The 23,678-nt window shown below is 42.3% G+C and overlaps 1 protein-coding gene and 2 long non-coding RNA genes across 3 annotated transcripts; 2 read left to right on the forward strand and 1 right to left on the reverse strand.

The window, feature by feature from the left end:
• Window positions 1-965: 965 nt before the first annotated feature.
• Window positions 966-4,884, forward strand: oser1 (oxidative stress responsive serine-rich 1). Its single transcript, XM_088607998.1, has 4 exons — window positions 966-1,334; window positions 1,944-2,071; window positions 3,009-3,119; window positions 3,790-4,884. Exons 1-4 carry the CDS (start codon window positions 981-983, stop codon window positions 4,526-4,528), a joined length of 1,332 nt encoding a protein of 443 aa, XP_088464124.1. The 5' UTR covers window positions 966-980; the 3' UTR covers window positions 4,529-4,884.
• A 4,607-nt stretch (window positions 4,885-9,491) lies between these two features.
• Window positions 9,492-10,916, reverse strand: LOC148648457 (uncharacterized). The gene is made up of 2 exons (XR_015926757.1): window positions 10,570-10,916; window positions 9,492-9,860 (listed from the first exon to the last, which is right to left on the reverse strand). It is a non-coding gene; the product is annotated as an uncharacterized LOC148648457 (long non-coding RNA).
• LOC148648458 (uncharacterized) lies at window positions 9,825-15,781 on the forward strand. The gene is made up of 2 exons (XR_015926756.1): window positions 9,825-9,912; window positions 13,688-15,781. It is a non-coding gene; the product is annotated as an uncharacterized LOC148648458 (long non-coding RNA).
• Window positions 15,782-23,678: the final 7,897 nt, after the last annotated feature.

Here is a 23,678-nt window from a genome sequence, read left to right on the forward strand (position 1 = left end):
CATGAGCAGCTGTGACCCAGAGAGAGATGGACAGTTAATATTCTACCTGGCCAGTGTTTCCGGATCAGCAGGGGGCGCTCTCACTTCTGGACCAGAGTTTGCAGTCTAATGTCACTTTACAGTCAATGGAGTCATGTTAAACTGAAGCTTCATCAATTACTTCATCAATGTAGATCTCATGGCAGTTTTCTTTAGAGTGTAGGAGTGCTAACTTCAGTGTCCTGACTAAATCCCGTGCCGGGATTGTACAGTCAGTACAATCTTCTACTTCATTCGAAATCCTTGTTTTTAATTGTGCTAATTCTGTTATCTCCTCACCTAGTTTTCTAACTGTAAATCACTTTGAGACTCTACTCTTTAAGGCACCTTATTAAAATAAAGTTGACTATTCTATCAGTGGTTTTGATTATGACTTCTCATTATTTTTCACATAGATCGAAAACTGTGCTCTGTCTAAGGAAAAAACAAAAACTAGTAATTAATTTAGTCTAGACTCAAAAACGTAGCAATGTCAGGTGGAGGAGGGAGGGATTTCGTGTTTCTGAAACTTCATGAACAACGTGTGACTTTCACGGTGAAGGAATGATTGTGGCGCCATCTGGTGGAAAAGGAGAGAAATTTACCGGGTGCTAAAATTCTCTTGTTCTGTCCGGTTAAATCAATAGCACCGTTCTGTGTCGCCACTGCTAAATCTACACCTTTAACTGCCATTAGGTGAACTTATAATGTCACTGACTGAGAAAAAAACAACAAACTAGCATAACAAACTGTGGTTAGAAAGCAGTACAGAACAAGACATAAACGATTTTTTTTATATAAGAATATAACAGTCATAAAGCCAATGCAATCATGTCTCGTATCTCAGTACAAATGGTCAGTTTAAAATTTCGAGGTTTTCCAGAATAGCTGTCTGATATTTCCAGCCCTCTGTTTTAAGAGTAGCTATACTTAGCCTGCACACGCAGTCGCACCTCGATCACATGACCGGGGCTAGAACATTCTATGACGTCAGTGTGCGGTCGACGTCAGAGGAGTGTGTGTTGTTGCACAGTCACTGCGAAGGATCTGAGTGTAAACAAGACGCGCTCGGCGGAGGAGCGCTCACAAGCCCGCTCTGTTGTTCTTATCGTGAGTGTAAAGACTCTCAGGACGCTTGTCCCCAGCATGGTGTGAGACTCTTGCGCCCCGGTGCTGCGGGAAGTGGTGTTCGGGACGCTCTGTCGGGAGAGGCGGCGGCGGACTCCGCGGTGCAGTGGGCCTGGCTGCTGCAGCGAGCGCCTGGAAAGTCCCTGGATGTGCAGGCCCAGCTCGGGCAGAGCGGCGGGCCGGAGCCTGTGAGTTCACCGTCTTCCTGCTGTTTAAAACGCGCCTGAACCCGCTTACAGTGCTCTCATGTGGTGCATCTCCAAATAAATCCTATAACTTCAGCGGGTGAGCTGAGCCGATGATAAAAGCGAAACATATATAGGGTGATGCGTTTCTATCTCCACTGAGCACACCTAGGACTGCTGGAGGACCCCGTGTGCACAGTGGGCCCAGTGGTGTGAAATCGCTCAGACAACCGGCGAGTATAGCCCGGGAGCGCTGCTCTGTACGTGTACAGTGCATGACCGCTTAATGCCCACGAAGAGTCTCTCCCTCTTCAAATAGTGGAAATTATCATTTTAAAGAATAGTAAAACTAGGTAGCCATGTCCCAGCAAGCTAAAGCAGACCTTTCCGTGTCTTATCGTGTTGCTTGGTGTGTTTCGTTGGCGCTTCATGTCCGAAATGGGTGTGGCTGTTTTTGATAGAGGCAAGAGTTGTTTCTTGTGACTCCTGGTCAGTATTTAAAGTGAGGTTTCCTTACTGTGGAAAACCTGAAAAGCCCGTGATGTGGAGTGGGTATTGGGTGCTTTGTTGCTGGTGAGCAATTGAGAATTTACTGTGGGTCTGTTGTTGCAGGTTGTGGACTTGACTTCTCCTCTGCGTTGTAGCAGTGTGGTCTTTTCCACTATGGAGCCTGGAGCAAAAGACCCAGAAGAGGAGACCCTTCAGACAGCCTTCAAGAAGCTGAGAGTAGATGCAGAAGGGTGGGTGTTCTGCACTAAATGCATACTTGTTCCAAGTGGTTTCTCTTACCTAAACAGAATTTAGTGGCTCACAGTATTGTCTGTATGGAAGTGAATTTTGACAGTTTCAGGTAGTTGAAATTGTCTGACTGGTTCCAATGGAGTTTTCACTGTGTTAATGATGGCATCCGAGTGGGAGTGTCTGGTCAGTCTGCCTCGCCTGTCTCTGCTGGCCAGCTGCTCTGACGGGCAACGAAGCTGTCGTACTGTTTTACTGGAATATGTAATTGCAGAATACATCTAGGAAAAGACTGTTCTTCTGGTAAATGCCTGAAATATATATCTCGGCACAGAGTCCATACTTAGTTCTCTAGAACATTTCTTATTCTAGAACCATATTAAATAATTAGGACCTTCCAATACTGTCATCTCTCTGTGGAACCCAACACTTTGTTGCTTGGCAACCCAAATTACTGCAGTTCCAGCTGCAGTGTGTGACATTTCTCGGCTTGTCTGTGTAAAAGAAAGCTGTCTGCACATGAAACTTCATGAAACTGCTGATTCAAAACTTGGCACATTAATGTAATATATATGGAGTTTGCCTTATGTTGGTGCAGCTTAACCTAACCTTTTTGGTCAATTTGCTGTTTTTTTTTTCTTGGAGTGTTGGATGAAAGTTTAAAGGTTCCATATTTAAAGCAAGAATAAAATTATTGCCCCCACCTTTATCAGAAAGCTGCTTATTCCTAATGGAAGGGTTGCAGCAACTCGGAATCCATCCCAAAAGATATGGAGCAAGGGGGGGTACAGCCTGGCCACCAGTCTATCACGGGGTTAAAATTCATTTTCAGGATTTCCAGTCTTGACACATTATGCATTGCTGAATCTGTCCCTTACTATAGTTATCAGCTGTTTGTAGGTTTCCCATCTAGGTGAAGTGGTGCGTCGTGTGTTTCAGCTCCACGGCAGCAGTGCGGGTGTGTGACTCCACGGCTCAAAGGATGGCAGCCCGAGGGAACCCAGACGGAGCCAAACCAAAGACTGCATGTCCCAAGGAGAACTGGCATGGGTGAGGACTGCAGCAAGCTCGCTCGGCTGCTCAGCCCTGTGTAGCGAACTCAGCAGATTTCAGGAGGGTGGTAGCAGGAATAGATGTTTTTAAAATGACTGGTCCTGATCTGGTTAAGATTTTGGAGGCTGCTAAATAAAAATACTGGAGCCAGTTTTTATTGTACGAGTCAGTTGATTTTATCCGAGAAATAAAAAAAGGTTTGTTCCTCTTTCGGTTTTTCTCCTTACAGCTGTGTTGACTTTGGACTTCAGCACTGTTGTATAAGTGAGTGCTGAGCCCTGCCCTGCCTTTCCTCAGAATACAGCAAAATCGGTTGTAAACTCCTGTGATCTGTAGGCTGTCTCCCTGGATTGGGTTTAGGTTTACAGTCAGCTGTTTAAAGTAGCTGGATATTAAGGTTTATATACTGGAAGTGCAGCCACATGATAGGCAACTACTGTATACCATTTAACAAAATGTTTTAAGTGTTTTGTTTCAGAAATGTAATGTTTCTGTTGACACAATTGCACTAATAGCTTAATTCTGAAAGTTGTTTGGTGGCCGTGGGTGCTGTGTAGTGCCTTAGAAAGTGTTTGGCTCTGTGACGCACGTGATACTGTGGTGAAAACTGCAGCTGAGCTGGTGTTCAAGCTGCGTTGTTCAGTGACACCCATTTCTTCGATGATAGATGTATGCGGAAGACATCTCGAGGTGCCGCGAGGAGCCAGCGACGGAGGAGGTCGAAGTCCCCTATCCTCCATCCTCCTAAGTTCACCTACTGTAGCTCAAAGATGTCGCCACCACCTGGGCACCTCAAGCACAAGAGCCAGCCTGAGCCTGACGGCGACAGTACTTCCTTGGGCATCCCTGCTAAGAAGGAGCTGCTGTCCCCGGGACGCTGCTCCCCAGTGTTTGGTGCCACCACTTACGAACCCTACGGTCACGAGTCTTCAGCAGGTGCCGCGGCCCTTGAGATAAACCCTAAACCTGTGGCTGATGACGAGGCCCCCTCTGTATCGAAGAGCCCAGGCTGTGCTCTCTGCCCAGAGCGTACATCAAGTGGCAGCGGCCCCCCCTCTGACTTCCAGTCCCTGTCGAAGCTGCACGAGGCGGGGGGCTGCCCGTGCTTGGAGAGGCAGTGCCAGTGTCACAGCTGGCAGGGCGTGGAGGTGTACTCTTTCACGGGCCTGCGGGACGTCATTTCGGAGTGCGAGAGAAACATGGCGGGCACCGAGGACACGTCTCGGGTCTCGCCGCGCCACCGAACTCAGGGTGGCGCTGCAGCTTCGGGGTCTCCGCGCTCCTGCTCTGAGCAGGCCCGGGCCTACGTGGATGACATCACGATCGAGGATCTCTCAGGCTACATGGAGTACTATCTGTATTTTCCCAAGAAGATGTCACACATGGCTGAAATGATGTACACTTAAATTTTGGGTGGTGTTAGGGTTCCTCACAAATGGTTAGGCATGATGTAAAAACCAACATCCTTATTAGAGTTAACCGTTTTTAAGTTTTCATCAGTCATTTTTCCCTCTGCTCAGTCGCCTTTATCATTTTCCTTTCTGGAATACCTGTAGTCTCAAGATTTATATTTTTATTTTTAATTGGGCTGATTCATTTTATTGCTGGTTTACATAAGTTGCCAAAGCTCTTTTGCAAACATTACAGTTTGATATACTGTCTGCAAACCTGATCTGCCAAGAAATCATTTTCCAATGCCAAGGATGTCAAGTGTCTTCAGAATTTGCATTTCTGTTGTGATAATAAAATTTGTTAAAAGTTATTTTTGCATTGAGGTACAACTCTTCTTTCGTTTTAAAAGTTGCTGCTGGTTACTTTCTGGTGTTTGTAAAAGGTGCAGCCTCTTTTAAAATCTGCACCTAGAAATTAAGGGTTTTCTTAATAATTAGTTGTGCTGTGCCAGGGGCTGTTATATATGATTTGCAGCCTTATCTGACAGGTCCCCTGAATGTCTGGTAACTGAGTGGGAGTCTCAGTCTCTTGTCTGTCAGGAGAACCAAGTTCTCTGATGCTTCTCATCAGAATGCAAGGAGGAGGAAACTCTTTGGTCTGTGTGTTCGGTTAGCACCCCAGAATGAATAGATGACAATTTGATTTACAAAGCATTCTGTTGTTTCACATCTTCTGGGTTCATTTCTTGACTGGCGTACCCTTTGTGTGGAGTTTGTGTGTTCTCTGCCCACGTGGATATTCTTTGGGTACCCTGGTTTCCTTCCGTCTTCCAAGGAAATATAGTCTCATTTAATTGGGGTCTCTTAATTGTAGGTCATTCCATATGAAATTAATCACCTTTCGTCCACATCCCTTTTGATTTTAATTAAAATTTTGGTATTTGTTTGCCATATATGTGTAGAAAGTAGACTGTTCTGACTTTTGATGTTATCTCAAAACACCTAAATGCTGCTGTTTATGTAATTTTTTATTAAAATCAAAAGGGGTAAAGTTGGAACGGGCCATGTTTTGATGGATTTAATGGGTAAATGACCCTTGTCACTGTGTCCTTCTGTGTGTGTGCCCTGCCATGAACTGGCATGGCGCCTGGGAAGCAGTCCTACCTTGTGCCTCGAGGGTTGTGGCAGCCCACGCCATGAGTAAGCATTTTTATTCTGGTAGTAACAAGTCCTTTAAACGTAAGTGAAGAAATTTCCTCATGTTCCTCATCGATGAGCGAGAGATGGAGGGGAGTTGATACGCAGGCTGGACTGGTGGGTTGGAGCCTGAAAGCTGCTATGTGTCAGGAAGGAAAGGTCAGTGAAGTAGAGATAGTGGGGAATTCCACTGTGGGCTCATGGAAAAGCCCTGACTGAAGCCTGAGTCACTCCCGAGCACAAGAAAGATAAGAGAAATGGGCTTTCCAGACTGCCAGATTGCCTGAAGAGGTAGAATTAAAGAATTAGCTTTGGTGTCTAAAATATTTTGTTTTATTTGTACCAGCTTGCTTTTTCTTTTCTGTGTCTTTATTGCCTGCCATGTTAATTATTTACCCTACGATATTGCCTTTGCTTGCGGACCTGTTTGTATTTCAGCTCGGGTGCCACAAGGGGGTGCAGCAGCCTTTTTTGTGATTTCCATTGCGACGCTGGGTTCGTCAGGGGCTTGCTTTTAGATACCATAATGAACTTTGTACTTTCCATTCCTTTGAAAAACATGACCTAGAATAACTGGAAAGTGGGAGTGCCCCATTTATAAGGAAAAAAGAGAGTGTGTATGCAGTTGTTTTAGAAAGGAGATCTAGGCGGTGATCTGATGTGTTACAGTAAAGTCTTAAGGTTTTAGTTAAGTTTTGAGCCTCCTGAAAATTTAGCCTTTCCCTTTTCATTGTACTATTTCTAATCTTAATTTTTGTTTCATGTTTTTATTTTTATGTAGTAAGTTTTGTAGCCCATACATTTTGAATTACCAGTATTCTTGTTAAAACCTGTTTCAGGTCTTTGCATGTTGCTCTTACCTGTGAAGACTATACAGGATTTATTTATGAGTCTTGTAATATTAGTCACAAAATCTAGCAAAGATCTTCTTACTGCCCAGTTAAGTCCTGCAGGTTTTCTGAACAGTGGGGAATGGATTAAATATCCCAACAGTCCACTGGGATCCACCTGTGTGCTATTAATGTCAAACCTCAGTTATGTATTGGGCACATTTATTTCACTCTCTTTATTCTTTGTGAGTACACTTTTTATCTGTGGGATAGTTTGTTAAAGCTTTCAAAGAAAGACTTATCTAATTGTCTTCAGCTTAATTCTTTATTCAGGGGAGAGAAGAGACACACAAAGCACAATGGAACTGAGAGCACAAGATTCAAGTTTCTACATGTTACCACAGCCTACCTTCTCTTTACTTGAAATGACAGACTCATTTCTTATAAAGGATGTGTACTTAACTTCATATTTGGCTTTTTCGAGAAATGCTGCTGGCCATTGTAGATGAAGCTGGTTCTTTATGCATTGATAAGTCAGTTCTGAAATGAGTGGGCTTAGCACAGCTCTTCTCTTTAGAAACCTCTGTTTTGCACGGGCCTGCAGCTGCACTGCCACGACTGTGGGCGCCTCTCCTTCTGTGCTGGAAGGAAACTGAGCAGCAGCACATGCTGGCTCTCAGGTCTTCTTCATGTCAGCAACAGCATCAACTTCAGAAAGTTGAGTTTTAGAATTAAAAAAATCTTTCCAGGCTGTTAACCAGAACCAGTCATTTCTAACATTATTCTCCAATCTTGGGGAAAAAAGAATTTGTACGGTGAGAGACATAACTGCTAACTTAATTGAGTGATGTTACTGATTCTTCACATACAGCTCAGAGAAAATATAGAAATTGATTGCTGGATTCTCTAAAATAGGGAATTTCTTATTCTCTTACAAAAAAATCACAAGCTACACTTCTTTCCAGGTACCTTAGGGTCCCTTTGAACAAACTAATTTAGAGAGTATGATGTTTTTATTTATATACACCTAGTTATAAAGCTCCATGAACACTTGAAGCAACATTAGAATCAAGGTTATTGTTTTGAGCTTTACAAAACGGTGCCACATACCGAAATAATATAGTGTGAAATAAATCATGTAGTGCAGTTCACCACATACAGTACTTCAATATTCAATCGATAGTACAGTGTGCTGCAGTTAATGAGACAAAATGCTTTTTCATCTTGGATTAGATCAGGTAACATTTTAATCTCCATTTTTTCCACTGATGTCTGCTAAATTCTTCGGTTATGTGGGTGATTTACAGGCTTGGCTAAGTGCAGCTCCATGGATCCCAAATCCACTACCTTTCTCACTGAGGCCTGGGAGCGGGTGTTTTTCCATGACGTCATGGATAAGTCATGTTATGAAAGCTGTTCAGCTCCAGCTCTCTCATCTGTGCTCATTCCTTAGGCTGGACTTCAAAGCAGTTCCATGTAAAATATTCCTAAAGTAGCAAGGATCCAGTACGCCTGCCAGGGGTGGTGTAAAATGTCTGGCAGTAACCGCTTTCTGAAATGTCTCTAACTCCGACGCCTGGCAAATTGGTCGTGGGCAGGCTCTGCGGTCAGCAGCTGACACACTTCATGAGTTTCTGTCATTGTGTGTAGACAGGTGAGCTCTTCTGTGGCTAGAAAGATGAAATAGGAGTTGAGGCACTGAATGTGTTTCTTTTTTCAGTAAAAAATTTGAAAGTTTATGGTCAGACCTCTATATATTGTGTCTTCCAGATTTGAAAAGAGCTGTAAAACCTGACAAAGCCAAGGCACTGCAGCACTGGCACAGTTGTAATGTGAGGATAGACTAGAAAACTGTTGTTCTTCCCGGCACTTATTACGTATGAACATCTTTTCTTCTTTGCCTGCTCTGGGTAACAGTCCAGGCAGTGGTGCTGCATGTGGTGAGGACAAAAACAGACCGTCCAAACCCTGACCCGGCATTGATACCCCTATTTAAAGCAAGAAGGAAATGAGATTAGTAAATATTAAAAAGCAACAGTATTTTCTTTGTACTCATCACAGAAAAACCAGAAAATAATTATTTTACATTTCAAGCTCTGCGTGAAAGTATAAAATTCCAGGATCCCAAAAGCATTTATTTTAAATGAATATTTATTTTATGTTCAATATTGTTTGTTTTTTTATTGTGAAGCCTAAGACAAATCTTCACCCTTGTGAATGGAAGTTATATAAATAAAGAGAATAACCTTGCAAGTATTTTCTTGTCATAAGGAAACTATATTGATAAAACTCGAGATTATTAAATTCATTGATAAACAAGGAATTGGCCTGTGTGTTTTGTAGATGGATCCGTATTTTGACCAAACTCTTAATCATGATCACCGGTCCAGGATGTGAGTAACCAGGAATGCTCAAAACTGTGACTCAGACCCCTGTCAAAATAGATTGATATGAACTAGATTTCACTTGAAACAGAAAACAAATACATTTTAGTCAAGAATAGATATGTTCTGAAATCATTTTTCGTTTTTCATGAAAATAAGATCATTTTTGTCAAATATTTGCAAGGTGATTGTTTACAAAACATACACTCCTGTGTTATGGATCTAGCCATGGGAAAACAGCTCACAGCTCTATTGTGGCTTTTTCATATCCAGGCTCAGTAACAGACGACAGACGTGGAACTGCAAATGACTGCTTAGTGGTCTCTGCCATTAGGAAAGTCTTCATGATTCACAAGCACAGCGACTCACACGCAGTTATAAATCGATTATGGGAAACTGGTGCTCTAGCAGTAAACATTTCGAGTGAATTTACTGAGAGTTCAGTCAGCGTTTCATGTGTTTTCACAGTCCAAGGGTCTCGTTTTGAGTTTGACAGCAAGTACAGCTAAGGCGAAATCCAAATGTCTGTCTGTATGCAGGGTAATAATGCAGGCTTGAAATTCCAAATCAAACACAGAATCTTTAATTGTACAATGAATCACCATTCATTCTTTTGTGGAGGTATCACTGTGTGTCTGTGTACCTCTGTGACACAAACTTTGAAATCTCTAATGTAGTAGAACGATATGCATTAAATGCACTGATTCATCATGAAACAGCAGGGGAGCACAGATTAGCCTTCTTTTTCCACGTCATGGTAGCGGTCTCTGAGCACATGGATGTCTTCTGATGAGTGTAAGACATCACTGCACTGCAGGTGACTGAACCTGAGCCTTACAGATGCACGCTCTGGGGGCAACCCTGACCCTGTCTCACATTTCACAGCTGCTCCTTCCATTGCAGGTTTCCCAGGACGAGGCTCCTGTGCATGTTACACTGACGAGGAAGCAGAAAGACATGGTCATACTGAAGCAGTTGGCAGCATGAGGTGAGGAACTGAAATCCAAAGGCAAACATGTGACACCACTGAAAGGAGGTCTAGACTGCGTGGCAAAGTTGCAACACACTTGTCCAGTGTTCATCGTAGTACATCAAGACTACCAGCAAGTCGTGATCACATGGTTAAACTTAGCCTCACAGTCACCTATCAGCACACCATGCAACAAAGTATGCTCCAAGGCCAGCGTACACTGTGCAGGATAAAGGCCTAAAACATATAGTAGTCTTAGCTACAGTGTGTCTGTCTAGCATGTGCCAAGCACAAAATCTGTTGTTCATGGCACTGATTTTATAAGGATGCACAATATCTAGAATGTAAAAGGCTTTATAGATGTACAGTAGATAGATAGATCCTCAACAGGTGAATAGTGTTAACCTAGTTAGTTAAGTTAATTGGCGCAGCTGGGTACATGAAGAATTCAGGTGGAGTGATCTCTGATGATCTTGCTGCTTTTGCGGGTGAGAACTGTGCATCACTGACTTACAGACAAGAACATGCAGCCTGTGAAATCTAAAGGCACTGATTTCCATTTCTTTGCTGGGAGAAACCCCTAGAATTTGGTTAAAGTGTACAACAGTTTGCCCCGTCTTTCAAAACTCTAGTACTGCTGCCCTGTCACATGGATATTATGGATTAGTCACTAACCTGTTTAATAGTGAAGCCCAAAAAAGGCTGCTCGTCCACGTCTTCTCAGCGCACCAGAAGGCCAGCAGCAGAGCCTGTCAGTTAGGAGGCGGGAGCAGTTAAGGCTGAGGTTGCCACCATGGCAACCGGGGAAGGAATTCTGGGGAGGGTACTGGGGCTTTAGCTGAAGAACTCATTTCCATCACAACACCGACCCTGGGTGTCGAACCTGTCAGAGAGGAGTGAGCAGTATCATAGTTCACAGGCGCCTATCAAGTCAGCATCAATACCTTTTAAAATGAGTAAAGCAATTAATTCATATTTCAGCACAGCAGCTATGCAGGGGAGTGCGGTGTCTTCTGCATATACAGATGTCTGCTGTTTTGCTGATTCTCAAAGCTATGAGGGTTTAAGTGAAGCTGTTTGAGTTGGGAGGGTGGTGAGTGAGAAGGTACGTCTTGAATATTCTGGGAAAGTTCAGAATAAATCAACTTCATTAGACTTAATGGACTGAAAAAGAGGAATGCAAGCTACACAGAGAGATCTCCACCCCCCAATCCCCCACTGTGATCTCTAAGAGCAATACCGCTTGACTTTGGGGTCTTGAAAACTTAGCAGTCGCCATAACAACTTGATCCCCTCTCCCAAAAAGGCTGCAGTTCATGATCTGGCTGACAGGTGGCAGCACTGCCCATTTCTACATCTTTTTAGTCAGCCATCCCAGGAGGGCAGGCTACCCCCTCTAAAACACACACAGAAAAAATAAAAAGTGGATTCAAAACAACTGAACAAAACATCTTTGCATTTCTTCTTTAACAGGGCAGAAGAAGAGCAAACAAACAACCATGGAAATGAAGAACACAAATCATTTTAATCATAAAAAAATGTAGGAATTCCCACTCAGAAAAAGATCAGCCTTGTTTCTGTAATTTGATCACTCGGGTCTTGTTCAGACTTGCTGTCTCCCCAGCCCCTGATTTGTTTGTCTCTTTATCAGATGGAATGCTGCCCTCTCAGATTGTGTTCACTGTACCTATAGAAAGCCTTCCCATTGTCCTGCCCCCCTGGAGACATTATCGCAGAGTGTTCTAGTGCCCCTGAGAGCTCCACTGGCAGGCACAGTAATGTAGGCAGACTTGCACAGGATCTTGGATGTGAGTGACTGGGCCCAGTGTTACAGACCGTGATACTTGTCTGTTGATTTCTGTGAAGTTGTACAGCATGTTTTAGATTTGTCTAGATTGTCTTTTGTATTGGTGCTTTTTATGTTATTCGAATGACCTCATCTAAAAACTGCCAGGAATCACAATGTGCAAACGTCTTTTCACTAGAATGTGAAAGGCAAAAACAGTATAACAAATACTGCCAAACCTGTAGCTCTTCAACCTTTCAGCTTTTCAGCCTGGAAAATGAAGGACACACACAAAAAGCGTTTATAAAGAGTTCAGCAAGTTGCGTGGTACTTAATCATATTCCATATGCATGCTCTGTCACCTTTCTGTTCCCCAGACCCTGCAGGAATACAAACAGCCCTGAGGATTGCTGCTGTGTTTTTTTACAAGATTATCCCTAGATTATTGTGGATAGTTCATGACCATGCATTCCATTCTCTGTTTAGAGATGATGTACAAAATACCTGACGATTGCTACCACAGCACACACCTCAGATCTGTGACCTCTGAACCCTTCCAAAAGAATTGTTTTGCTGATTCAGTCATACGACCAAGGAGAAGTGTAAACACTTCACCCGCATGCAGTGGCTCTGTTTGCCAGGCTCAGCAGGATGCATACAAGACCATACAGCTCACAGCTACACAACAGCGGGCTGTGTTACTGTGGTCCAGTAAGTGGAAAAGACAAAGTGTTTTTTTACAGCTTTGGTGTTAAAGGGATACAGCTGGGGTTCTTCACAATATCAATACGTTTTTATTGCTTCTGGGGATTTCTGTGGGGGCAACAAATTCAAACCCCAATCCCATCCATGAATATATACTGCTTTAGCAAAAAGTTAGAGAATTAGTACTCCTAAAAGTGACTCAGCTGACCTCCAGTAGTGATAAGAGCTGAACTGCAGGGCGGCGCTGATTAGCTACGTGTTGTAGAGATGGAGAGCACCAAGCCCACATCAGCAGATGCAGCTCTGCCTGAGATTTGGGCAGCAGTTAAGAAGCCTCCTGCAGACTTAATTGCTCCTTAAACTCTTGAAGCTGTCTGAACTGATAAATAAGACATTAGTGCTGTTAGCTTCAGCAACACAGACATGCTCAACAATGGTGATGCCTTTTGTGAATAATTTTCAACAGCTTTCATTCCCAGAGCACAGCACACAGAGGCACGGTCTGCTACTACACTACAGTGCTCAGGAATCGGCTAGGTCCTGTTTTCTATTACACTAGAGGTGCTTTCAAAGTCACCCCACAGGTTCTTAGCCAACTTAATTGGAGACTTTATTAAATAATAAGTAACAAGCATATCTAAAATGGTGGTTAAGTTTAGATTTTATCAGACTAAAAATAGACACCACTGTACTTTACACATGTATGAGTTAATTTCTTCCCTGTGATTTTCATATCTTTGAGTTAATCTCTTGTAACAGGAGAAGATATCCACCAAGTCTCATCGAGCTTCACAGACCAAGACTAAATAGGTTGGTTGGTAAGATTAGACAAGACTAGAGAGGATCCTGTCCTTAGAAAAATGTTTGCTCTCTCATGTGATATAACAGGGGTCACTTCACAACTTTCCAGTTATTTGACAAGTAGCTCAACAACCACAAGTTTCACAATTTGACGACAGTTTGTGCTGTCGTGACTGAAGACAATATGAATGTGATACTTGGAGGCCAACAACATAAAAGTCACCAACTGTGATACATTACGAGAGTGAAGTGACAGCTCTCCCACTCGCTGTTTTCTGGAGCAGAAAGAAAAACAGCCAGAGAGGAGCTGAAAAAGGTCCCTGGTTCTCTCAGGAAACCTATCATATATCTCCAGCTCCCAGTGCTGTTTGCTTTTCATCTTTAGTTCAAATGTTAGAATTGTTATGTACAGTACAGCAAGATAAACATTTACCTTGGGAAATTGTGAGGGAAGGAAAAATATATATTTATATCCTAAATATTTTTTTTCCATTTACTCAGCTGTTTCTGTCTGTGAGATCGTAATCAAGAACCGTATCAAGAACATGTGAGGCAGGAAGTCTGGAGCAGAAGGCATTCAGGGGCTCCGGGAGCAGCACTGGAGGGTAAAGGGCCAATCGCTGTCACTGACGAGATTCTCTGCAGCCACCGAACACCATGGAGCACAGTCTTTCCACCCATCAGGGTCACAACAGTGGAGAACATTAGGCAGCAATAAAAGCATGCTGTGGGGCTGCAGGCAATAATCCACTCAGACTGCATTTCCTCCCCCAGTTTCCAGTCTCACCTGGCCGGTGAACCCCTCGGAGACACACAACCTGCTGAAAATAAATTGCAGGACAACTCACTTCACCTGTCCCAAATAATCAAATAATCTGGACTAAATAATCAGAAGGGGACATTTATTTGGAGTGTATGTTGTTCATGCCACATTGTCTGTCTTTAAAGTAAAATAAAGTCAGTAGCTCACACTCAGCTAGGGAGTGAGGTTGGGAGTAGACACCAGGCCCAGGGCAGGTGGGTACAAAACGAGTGAAAGGCTCTTCTGGCTGGGTTCCCCCACATCTCCTGGTGCAGTGGAAGCTGTTGCTGGATTCTAGAGCAGGAGGATTCTCTCAGAAGGCCCACAGTCAGCCACAGGTGTTCTCATTGTCTGCTGCGGACAGTAGCAGGAAGATGACTGACGGGCTGGGTTCTCTTCTGAAACACCTGCAGAAGAAGCTGAGATGCTTCCAGGTTTTCAGTGGTTTAGCTGAGACTCTCATGTGGCTTTTACATGAAAGAAACAGAGAAACAGTGTAACACGGTAATAATTTATGTCATCAGCTTTGACAGATTCCATTGCCATTTCACTGATTGCCTGACACAGTAATGGAAAAGCTATTTGTACGTAGGGAGACAGATTTGCATTTACAAAACCAACTCTTCCACTCGCTATATTTAGCTGCCACCATGTTAATGAAGAAGCAGAAGTGAAAAGGTCAGGAAACTCCGTCATTGAAAGACAATAAAGGAAGTGAGACAACACTGACGCTTGTTCCACAGAGGCTGTAACCCAGGAATCAGCCCCAGTCTCTCTCACTTCCCTCTTTATTTCCTTGTTCATGGAGCGAGAGTTCAGCATCAGCTTTAATGGCATTACAGGAGCTGGAGTCACAAGTTTATCTGTCTCAGCACTATGAACTCAGCAGGCATCAGGCTCAGTTCTGGCTCTAAAGCTCATCATGAGTCCTACTGGACAAAACTGGGGGAGGGGCTGATGATGTCACAGACAGAACAGGACACTGAATGAAACAGCTTTTCTGGTCAGTGCTTCCTTTAAGGGGGTCATGTTTTTACGAAAATGCAAAAGTCACGGACACAATAGAATTTATTTCCATGAAAGACAGAAATTTGGTTTAAAATTTTTTATTCTTGCATTGACCCCACAAGGCAGAAATGCAGACATTTAGACCAAACTACTCTAACAAGAAACAATAACAAAGACAAGTACGTATTTAAGTTGTTTTTGAGTGGGCAAAATCATAGCTTTGATGTTGTGGCCATGTTGTGGTGGACATGAGCTGGCTCAGCCTGCTGAGCCCAAGGAACAGCAGGGTGTGTCTCCTTTGCTCCGCTGAGCTCCTCTCCCAGACCACACTAGAGTCACAGGCTCCCGAGTCCACAAGACCTCTGACAGCCAGCTGCTCTGCTCTGCTCTGGCGCAGAAGTCTTCAACACTAAGGCCAGCAGCTGGCTGTAGCGCAGGTTAAAATCAGAACTGAGTCCACACAAACTTGAGCTCTAGAGCTCCACTGCTCTCCAGTGCTTCAGACAGATAATCAAGTGTTTCAACTAAGTTCTGATGAGCAAAATCCTCTCTCCCTGTCTCATTCACTGTGTGGGCACCCACTCACTGTCTCTGACACCGGTGTGTGTGTGCAAGTGCAATGGGCTGATATAATCTCGACTCAGAAAGTGACTCACATCAGTGCTCGATCACGACCAGCCCCCGCACACCCCCTGCCTAGAACTCACCAAGTCCTCACTTACTACAGCATTTCAGAACAGGACGTTTGTTTAACACAAATATCAAATAAAGATCTTTTCTTGGGTGCTCTGCATCTTGATTGACCTTTACTTTCTTAAGAAAATTCATATGAAAAAACTTGAATTTCTCATTTGAAGAACAACTGTTTTAACTGTTTAAAAGATGTCCTGTAAATCAGAAGCGAAATCCATTATATTTTGAAATGTTACACCTCATTGAAGCACAGAGCCCCTGCAGGCAGGGCCTGATATCAATGCAGTGGGAGGTGTAATACAACTGCATTGTTTCTGCAGACTCTTCACGATAAATTATCCATGATGGTGACCTGATAGCGAGACTCCAGAGCTCGTAAACTGATCTATAATGACTTCCTTTTTTAACAAAAGCGTTACCTGCAGAGCTTTGGAAAAAATGTGACACATCACACAATATTCCTATTCAACTGTTTTGTCTTGAAACACAGAAAAGCTTTATGATTCCTTTAGTGTTCATTGCTGCAAGTTCTGCAAATGATCGTCATCATCAGTATGAAAACAACCCGAAAGAGGTAACAAGTTCCTGTAGAATAACTTCCGCTTGGCTTGTACAGAGAGGAAGGTCTTCACTGATCAATCAGTGCTTTGTTTAGCCAGACAAGCCAACTCACGATAGACTTTCATTGTCAAAGTCTCACAAAGGAACTGCCTGTTTTGTAAAAAGCCCCACTAAAGCACCTGGTTCAAGCCATTGCTTGAATAAAACACCTTATGGACAAAATACAGTCTAGCAAAATTCAGGAATCCATTGACAGCATGGTGCAGCATCCCCTGACCATGCATGGTATTTTTACCTAGAAGTTATAACCCTTATAAATGTTACAATGAACTCTGTTGCTTTGTTTTGTGTATAGCAAAACAGTTGCATGACAAACGCAAGAAAATCGATCTCACAAGCGGCTTTGACTGTGTCCAAGTGGCATGATATTAATTTTGATCGCACTAGCTCTAACTGAATGGGACTCATTAAACAAATATTTCAAAACTGTTGTGACAAGATAAGAAGCAGTAATAATTACATACTAATGTGTAATTATTTACACAACCACGCTGACAGGTGGAATGTGACCTACTCATGAGGAAACAAACCCCAGTGTTGCTGTGTGGTTGGCCTGCTGTTGACCATGCTGGAGGGTTGGGCTTGCTGTCTTATCTTGCACCTCCAGTATGCCAGCTGTGCCTTCTGAGTACATTAGTTGTCCTGGTCTCAGTTTGTACAGTGGGTGTGAGGAATATTTAATGTTTTTCAGTCTGAACCACAACAGATCTGTTCACCTAACAATTCCTGGTCCGGATGTGAGTATCGTCTGCTGCCATGTGGGCTGGGGAACAGGTGTGTCTCTCAGGCTGGAGGGAAGGGAGCAGAGGAGGTGTGCCGCAGCCATGCTGACATCACTTCTAGAAAACTCACCTCTCGGGCCGCAGTCAGGAATGTCATTCAGGACAGATGCTCCACCCAGGCAGAGTGTCTCATGACACAGGAGACTGGAAACAAAGGGAAATGCAGAGCGAAGGGTTAGGTATCAGAGGCTGCTGCAGAAGTGCTCTCCATGGCCAGGAAGTTACTTCACAGAATGCCTTGTGCATTATTAGGTGCTAATAGTGAAAATAAAGAACTAAAACATCACAACATCAACAACAACATCAATTTGCTAACAACATCAGCTGGTCCTGCTCCTTTCTTCCATGTCTGAGGGGTAGTTTCCAAGGAGACGTTTAAGCCAGGCAACATGAATATGTTCAATGATGGAGCAGGCACCAGGGTCTGTGTCAGAGCTGCCCGTGTCACATGTTGCGATGCACTGTGCTGAAGCGCTGCACACTGCTGGATGTGATGAGCTCCAGAAAGTGCTTTCTCTCTCTACAGTGCCTGCTGCCATAATCACCAGCTGAGGAGAAATGGCCCTGAACGTCACAGACACTTTTGGGCTCTGGCAGTGTGAGAGTGTCAGCAGTATTAGGGTTCTGGCAGGCTGCACCAAGCAACATGGAGCAGCGGGGCTGCACACTATTGAAGTAAATATTCTTTTACTTTTAAAAATACTCCCACTGACACAGAACCTATTCTTTGCATATTATATGAAAATACCCTATAGTCCATTGTTGACTGAGTGAATGAATGCATTGATGACATACAGTAACACATTGAAAGAGACCACATTCTTCCTGGGGTTATTTCCAAAGTCAAGTATGGCTAGGATGCTTGTGAGGTGATTTCACTCAAATAAGCTGCTCCTTAGATGAGAGACAATCAAATAAAAAAAATCCCCTTCAATCTTGTTTAATGAGCTTGGAGGAGTTAAGAGATGCTGGCTGGGCCTTCTTCTCTGAGAGGGAGCTCTGCTGCAGTAATCAGTAAATATTATTCTTTATATATACTCACCTGTATAGCATCACAGTGGTCCAGTGCTTAGCACCAAATGGAATTCTAATGTAGCTGGTCTACAAGCTCTCAGGTGTCTGTCAATATATTTGATTATTTAATTCTAAAGTAAGAAATGCAAGAAATGTATACATACACTTTATGCAACAGGCTACATGCCTGATACATTTCCCGCTAGTGAAAATATATTTCTTCAAAGAATGGTCAGAAACTGTTCTGTTTATTAATTCTGATCAAAAATGTTTATCTCACAGTCAGAACCTTCGGGTAGGGAATAATCACTATGCATTCTCAAGGAAGCACAGGAGGACTTGTTTTGCCTGAAGCTGTGGAAATGTGGCAAAGAAACTCCAAGATGGAAGCAGCACACACCCACTTTGTTATTTGTTAGTGGCTTGCTTTTAAGGGCAGCATTCCCAGGACTGCAAGACAGAGAACTCCAGTAAAAAGACTGCAAAAAGTCTGTCCTGGAACGAGATGACACAGATATTTGATTGCTAATATCAGGTGTGCAGAGCCCTGAAGTCTGCTGAAAAATTTTACCTTGTAAGAGATGATCACGTGCAAATCACATGCACAAACTAAACAGAGTGTCTGCCTGCTCTCTCAGATTCCTGGAAAATAAGAATACCAGCATGGAACATCTCACACAGGGCACAGAATGGCTCCACTTACCCTCATAGCACTGGGGAAAAAGGACATGAAGAATCACAAGAGTTCTCACACAGGTTACCTGAGTCTGGGACACAGATACACCATTGTGATTTCAGTGCAAGGCACTATGACAGCAATGCCCTGGAAAAAACCAACCTGGTCCTGTGAAAAGCTCTGACTGATTAAACTGCACCATAACAGCACTACAGAATCTATAATGCAGTGACTATCTACAGTTAAGCCTCAGAAAAGGATGATATTTTTCCTTGAGAAGCAACATAGATAGAGTACATGGCTATTTTCATCTGTGTGCCATATTCCTTCATTTTCTTAAAACAACACCTTAAGGCATTCGTTCTTTAAGTGCAGTCTCTTTGTGAGATGTACAGTAAATTCAGTAAAAATACATACTTCAGTGCATTTAAGAACATCAAGATATTCATGATACAGTGTTGCAATACTCAAACTATGTAACCGCCATACACTGAAACAGCTTTACAATTTCTGTGGAAATATCCTCATGCTTAAATGTGCATACCAGAGACATAACAAAACAAACAACAAAGGTCAAAGAAATGCAGAAGAGAAAACGAGCCCTGTAGTAAAAGTCAAGACAACTAGACAAGTTCTAAACTAATGCTCCAGGAAGAAACAGCTCTTTGCTGGCTTTAGTAACAAGATGTAAAAACCAGCTCAAACTTAGAAAAATAGTGATGGAACTACATGTACTTTTTTCATCTCTGAAAAGATTAACATACAATGACCTATCTGAAACTGAGTTATATACAAAGAAATACCCCTTTTATTTCATCCAGGGTGGGTGTGTGTGTCCAGGGATGGACCGGTGGCCTGTCCAGGGTGTGTGTGTGTGTGTCCTGGGGCGGACCAGTGGCCTTTCCAGGACGTGTGTGTCCTGGGGCAGACTCATAGTTCAACCTTGTTCCTCAAGCATCCAGGTCAGACTTTTGTTGATGTTTAACTGTCAGATGTTTAGTACCAGCAGTGATTATTAATAAAGAACATATCAAGGCTTATTAGTAATATAATAATTTTGAGAACCTCTGTTGATCTTAATCTGGCCCATTGCACCAGCCTTTGTTCCCTGTTGCCACAGACATAGGCCTCACTATGTTTTAATTCCTCTCAGCTCTTCTTAATTAGCTGTTCATTGCCACTACTTGACTACTACAGTGTCACTGCTTGGCAATTGTATAACAATATAGTTTTTGTTAAATTTAAGAAGAAATGTAATTAAATATTTTAACTTAACTTAAAAGCTGGAAAAATATATTTTCCATTTTAGATTTAATGTTAAAAAAGCCAGTTCCTGTGGAATAAATGTAGTTAGACTGTGCTGGTTGTGCCTTGGAGGTGCCACAATCCCACAGGTCTGTCGTTATTCTCGTGATGGTTAAAGGCCAGCAGGTGAGAAGAGCTGTCTGAGGCAGGACTTGAGTGGCTCAAAGAATCTGAACACAGATCATGAACATTTTAATCAAGGGAAAGAGAAAGAAATACATCTCTGAACATGTTTTATGAGGATGATGGTTAAGGAAGAATTTTATTTAAGTTGAAAAGGTTAAAGCACAAGTCTGTCTCTTCATTTTTATACTGGATGAGGAAGTTGATAAAAGTAATTGAGAACACATGTTGATCAGGTGGAATTAATTAGCTACAACATTATTATTGTTTTTTACCTGCACAATAATAACCTGAATTTCACAGTCAGTCAAGAGCAGTTCTTCCTCAAATTTTACTAAATCCTACCTGAACTTCCTCAATTCTTGTTTTCTAGCCCTTTCAGTGTGTCCTGTTCTCACTAGATTTTATTATCTTAGACACCCATATCAGTTTCATGGCTCTTACTACGCTGCACTGTCAGAACTTCCTCATTTTGGGTAAGTCTCACAGCAGTGTGCTTTCTGTCAAATGCTCCAGAAGACTAATCATTGTATTAATGATACATAACTCAGACTTTTTAAAGAGAAAATCTTTTAAAATTGGGGAATAACAGTTCCTAGTCACCTGAGGAAATGTCCAGAATTTTGACTAAAATGAAACTTGCATGTTTTTTTTTTCTTGTTCTCTGCCTGTGGTGGGGGGAATTCGTAAGGCATTTTAGAGAAGAGATATGGACAATGTTTCTGGGTGTCATGCCAGCGGAAGGGAATTTTCCTGTGACACAGCATGGGCTACTGAGGGCACAAAGGCCCTGTGTTGCTTGGTAAGATGCACCGCACACAGGCTCAACACTATAGTCTGCTGATTAGCAATTGTGTTGGTGTCTTCAGGTGTGGTTGTTCTGCTTGTTTTCTTAACGTTCAGAGCAAACAGTGTCTGTGTGCTGATAATATAGAGACTGACTCCATGGCCTACCAACATTACTCAGTCAGCCTGTCTTTTTTTATACCCAGGTAGCAACGTTACTTTGGTTGCTGCCAGTCTGTTTTTACCAAACATTGTAGGCACCCATGGCATCTCATTCCCTATCTGCAACAATTTAATCTGAGAAAAAAAGCAGCTTGATGTTTAATTTTAGTCCACTCAGGTTTCCACTATACATGATTTATAATTAATTAACAACTTTGAAAATACTGCTGTATATTATCTGATTGTATTTTTCAAGCTGTCTTTCTTTAAGCCTTGAGGCAAATATTTAACTGTGTTTCTGCCTGAGAACCATCAGCTTGTGAAGCAAGTTTTCATGAAACTGCAGAATCTGCTGAGTGGTGAGCCAGATACTGGCTGCCTAAATAAAGTCACTCCCACTTTTGAACAGATTTATTATGTCAGTCAATAATGTTAATAATTTCTTATTGGTAGTAGTCATTGATAATCAAGTCTTCTCTTTGTTGTCTGTCATTTTGCTAGCTTCAGTTAAATGCAAATGGTATCTGTTGCAAATTGAAAAGAGGCCAGATTAGAGCTGAGCCTATTACAGCCCACTGTGTTTGAGTCTGCTCCTCTCTGCTGCTCATTAGGCTGTGGTGAAGTGAATAATTGCTACAAATCTATTTAGCAGCTGCCAATGTATAGTTTCTGCCACTAAGTTTCACCAGAATTCAATTGAGCAGAAAATTTAATGAAGTTAAAATGTATTCCATATTATGGGTTTCTGTTGAAACAATTTTATTCTTAATTAGGTTTGAGTCTGCAAGATTTTTTAGAGCTAAATTAATTACATTTTATTTTCTGTACAAGGTGAAACAGTTGATAGTATTGTATTTCAACAATGATTTTATTATTGTCTATTAAAATACTAAGGCTGACTTTTGCTTAAAATAGATGGTATGTATGAGTAACACCTGCTGTTGTACTAACCTGTAATAAAGGAGATTCTAAATGCAATTGGAAGTAACCATTACACAAGGTTTTAGTTAATAAATATGGTCTTAAAACTCCCAGATGACAGTATTACTGAGCATGTTAACACCACTCCTGCTGTGACAGGTGGTTTCTAAGCACTGTTTCTCCAGGGCTCAGTGTTTGTATGTCAACAGCTTGACTTGCCACTGGCTGCACTAATAATGATTCTTCAAATGAATTCCATTTCAGTTATGGGAAAAAAGGAAAGTGGGGAAAAGGGGCAGCAGGGGATTTTCATGTATTCTAGTCCATATTCAAGAGAAAGATTCTGGTCTCTAACCCCATGCAGAAGTTTACTAATTCACTTTTTTTATTCAAAAATTACATTTTACCTTGCTCCTTCTTTTCCTGAATGCCACCATCAGGGGGCCTGAGTACAACATGTTCACGATGTACCTATAGCGGCTTTTACCAAAATATGCAGGAGTAAACCATAAGAAAAAAGCCAGTCTGGTCAATAAGCAGTCTGTTCTGGCTTCAGTTTCATGCACTGCTTTCTAAGAAGAGAATTTATGAGAAAAAGAAAAATCTTGTACAGTTTTCCCATTGCCTAATGTGACCACTATTATTATATTTCATGGACGACACTGCAAACATTACTTGTGGGTCATATTCTAATTTTATTTGGTGTTCTAACCATTAGCCACCAACAGCAAATTAAAATGTCAACAATTCTAATGGAATTATTTATTAAGGAATGAATCATCAATTTATTATTGTGGTCTCTACATTGCTGACTAAAACACCAACCTCTACTATAGCAAGTCAAAGGGAAAGATGTGGCTGAACCAATTTCAAACTAACACACAGGAATAATACAGCAGCTCTGACCTGGTCCACCTCCAAAAGGACAGGCCATCCATTGTCAGAATAAATGCACAATCCTATACTGGGATGTATGGTGAAGTGATCTATCCGAATTTAGGCAAGCTATTCTTCGTAATGAGTAGAAACTGTGATGTAAAACTGTAAGATTAATTCCAACCCAGGCTCCATTGTATGTCCTGTGATCAAAGTGCGTTGTGAATGTGGGAGGTTTGCTGGCAGGTGAAGAACCGCAAGCTGTTCTCAACATTCTCTCCCTCATTTCGGTACAGTCTGTCTGTCAATGCATCTTCATCCTGCTTCTTGCTGTTTCCAAATCCTCTATCCCACTCAGTCTGGGATGTCTGTAAGCTATGCCCCATGTCAAGTCAATGTCTGGATGCCAAAGGAGACAATCGTGATCTCCAGGCCAAGGGCCAGACATAGCTATTCAGAAGCCAAGTCACTCTGTACAATTGAAATCTAATGGGTTAGGACACAGGCTGCCTGGCACCTTCAGGGGCTTAAACATGGTTCTCCAAATTGCAGTCAGGAATCCTGACTCCATATCATGACCTGAGCTTGGTAGCTCTTTATCTTTGGGACCTGATCTGATGCAGGCATCAGAGGACCAGGCTAAACAGAAGCAAAGGTTACGTGTTTAACATAAATCCTCCTTTCTCACGTGTCAGAGGGAAAATATCATATTTCATTTGGATC

Source organism: Lepisosteus platostomus, chromosome 15 (assembly GCF_059453375.1).
Source record: "Lepisosteus platostomus isolate fLepPlt1 chromosome 15, fLepPlt1.hap1, whole genome shotgun sequence".
NCBI classification, from domain to species: Eukaryota; Metazoa; Chordata; class Actinopteri; order Semionotiformes; family Lepisosteidae; genus Lepisosteus; species Lepisosteus platostomus.

What these genes read in the sequence shown, in the direction of transcription:
- oser1 (XM_088607998.1), top strand. Translation starts at nt 981, where the DNA reads ATGACCGGGGCTAGAACATTCTATGACGTCAGTGTGCGGTCGACGTCA. An exon ending in CTGAGAGTAGATGCAGAAGG is followed by an intron (nt 2,072 to 3,008) that starts GTGGGTGTTCTG and finishes CGTGTGTTTCAG; the next exon opens with CTCCACGGCAGCAGTGCGGG. An exon ending in CCCAAGGAGAACTGGCATGG is followed by an intron (nt 3,120 to 3,789) that starts GTGAGGACTGCA and finishes CTTCGATGATAG; the next exon opens with ATGTATGCGGAAGACATCTC.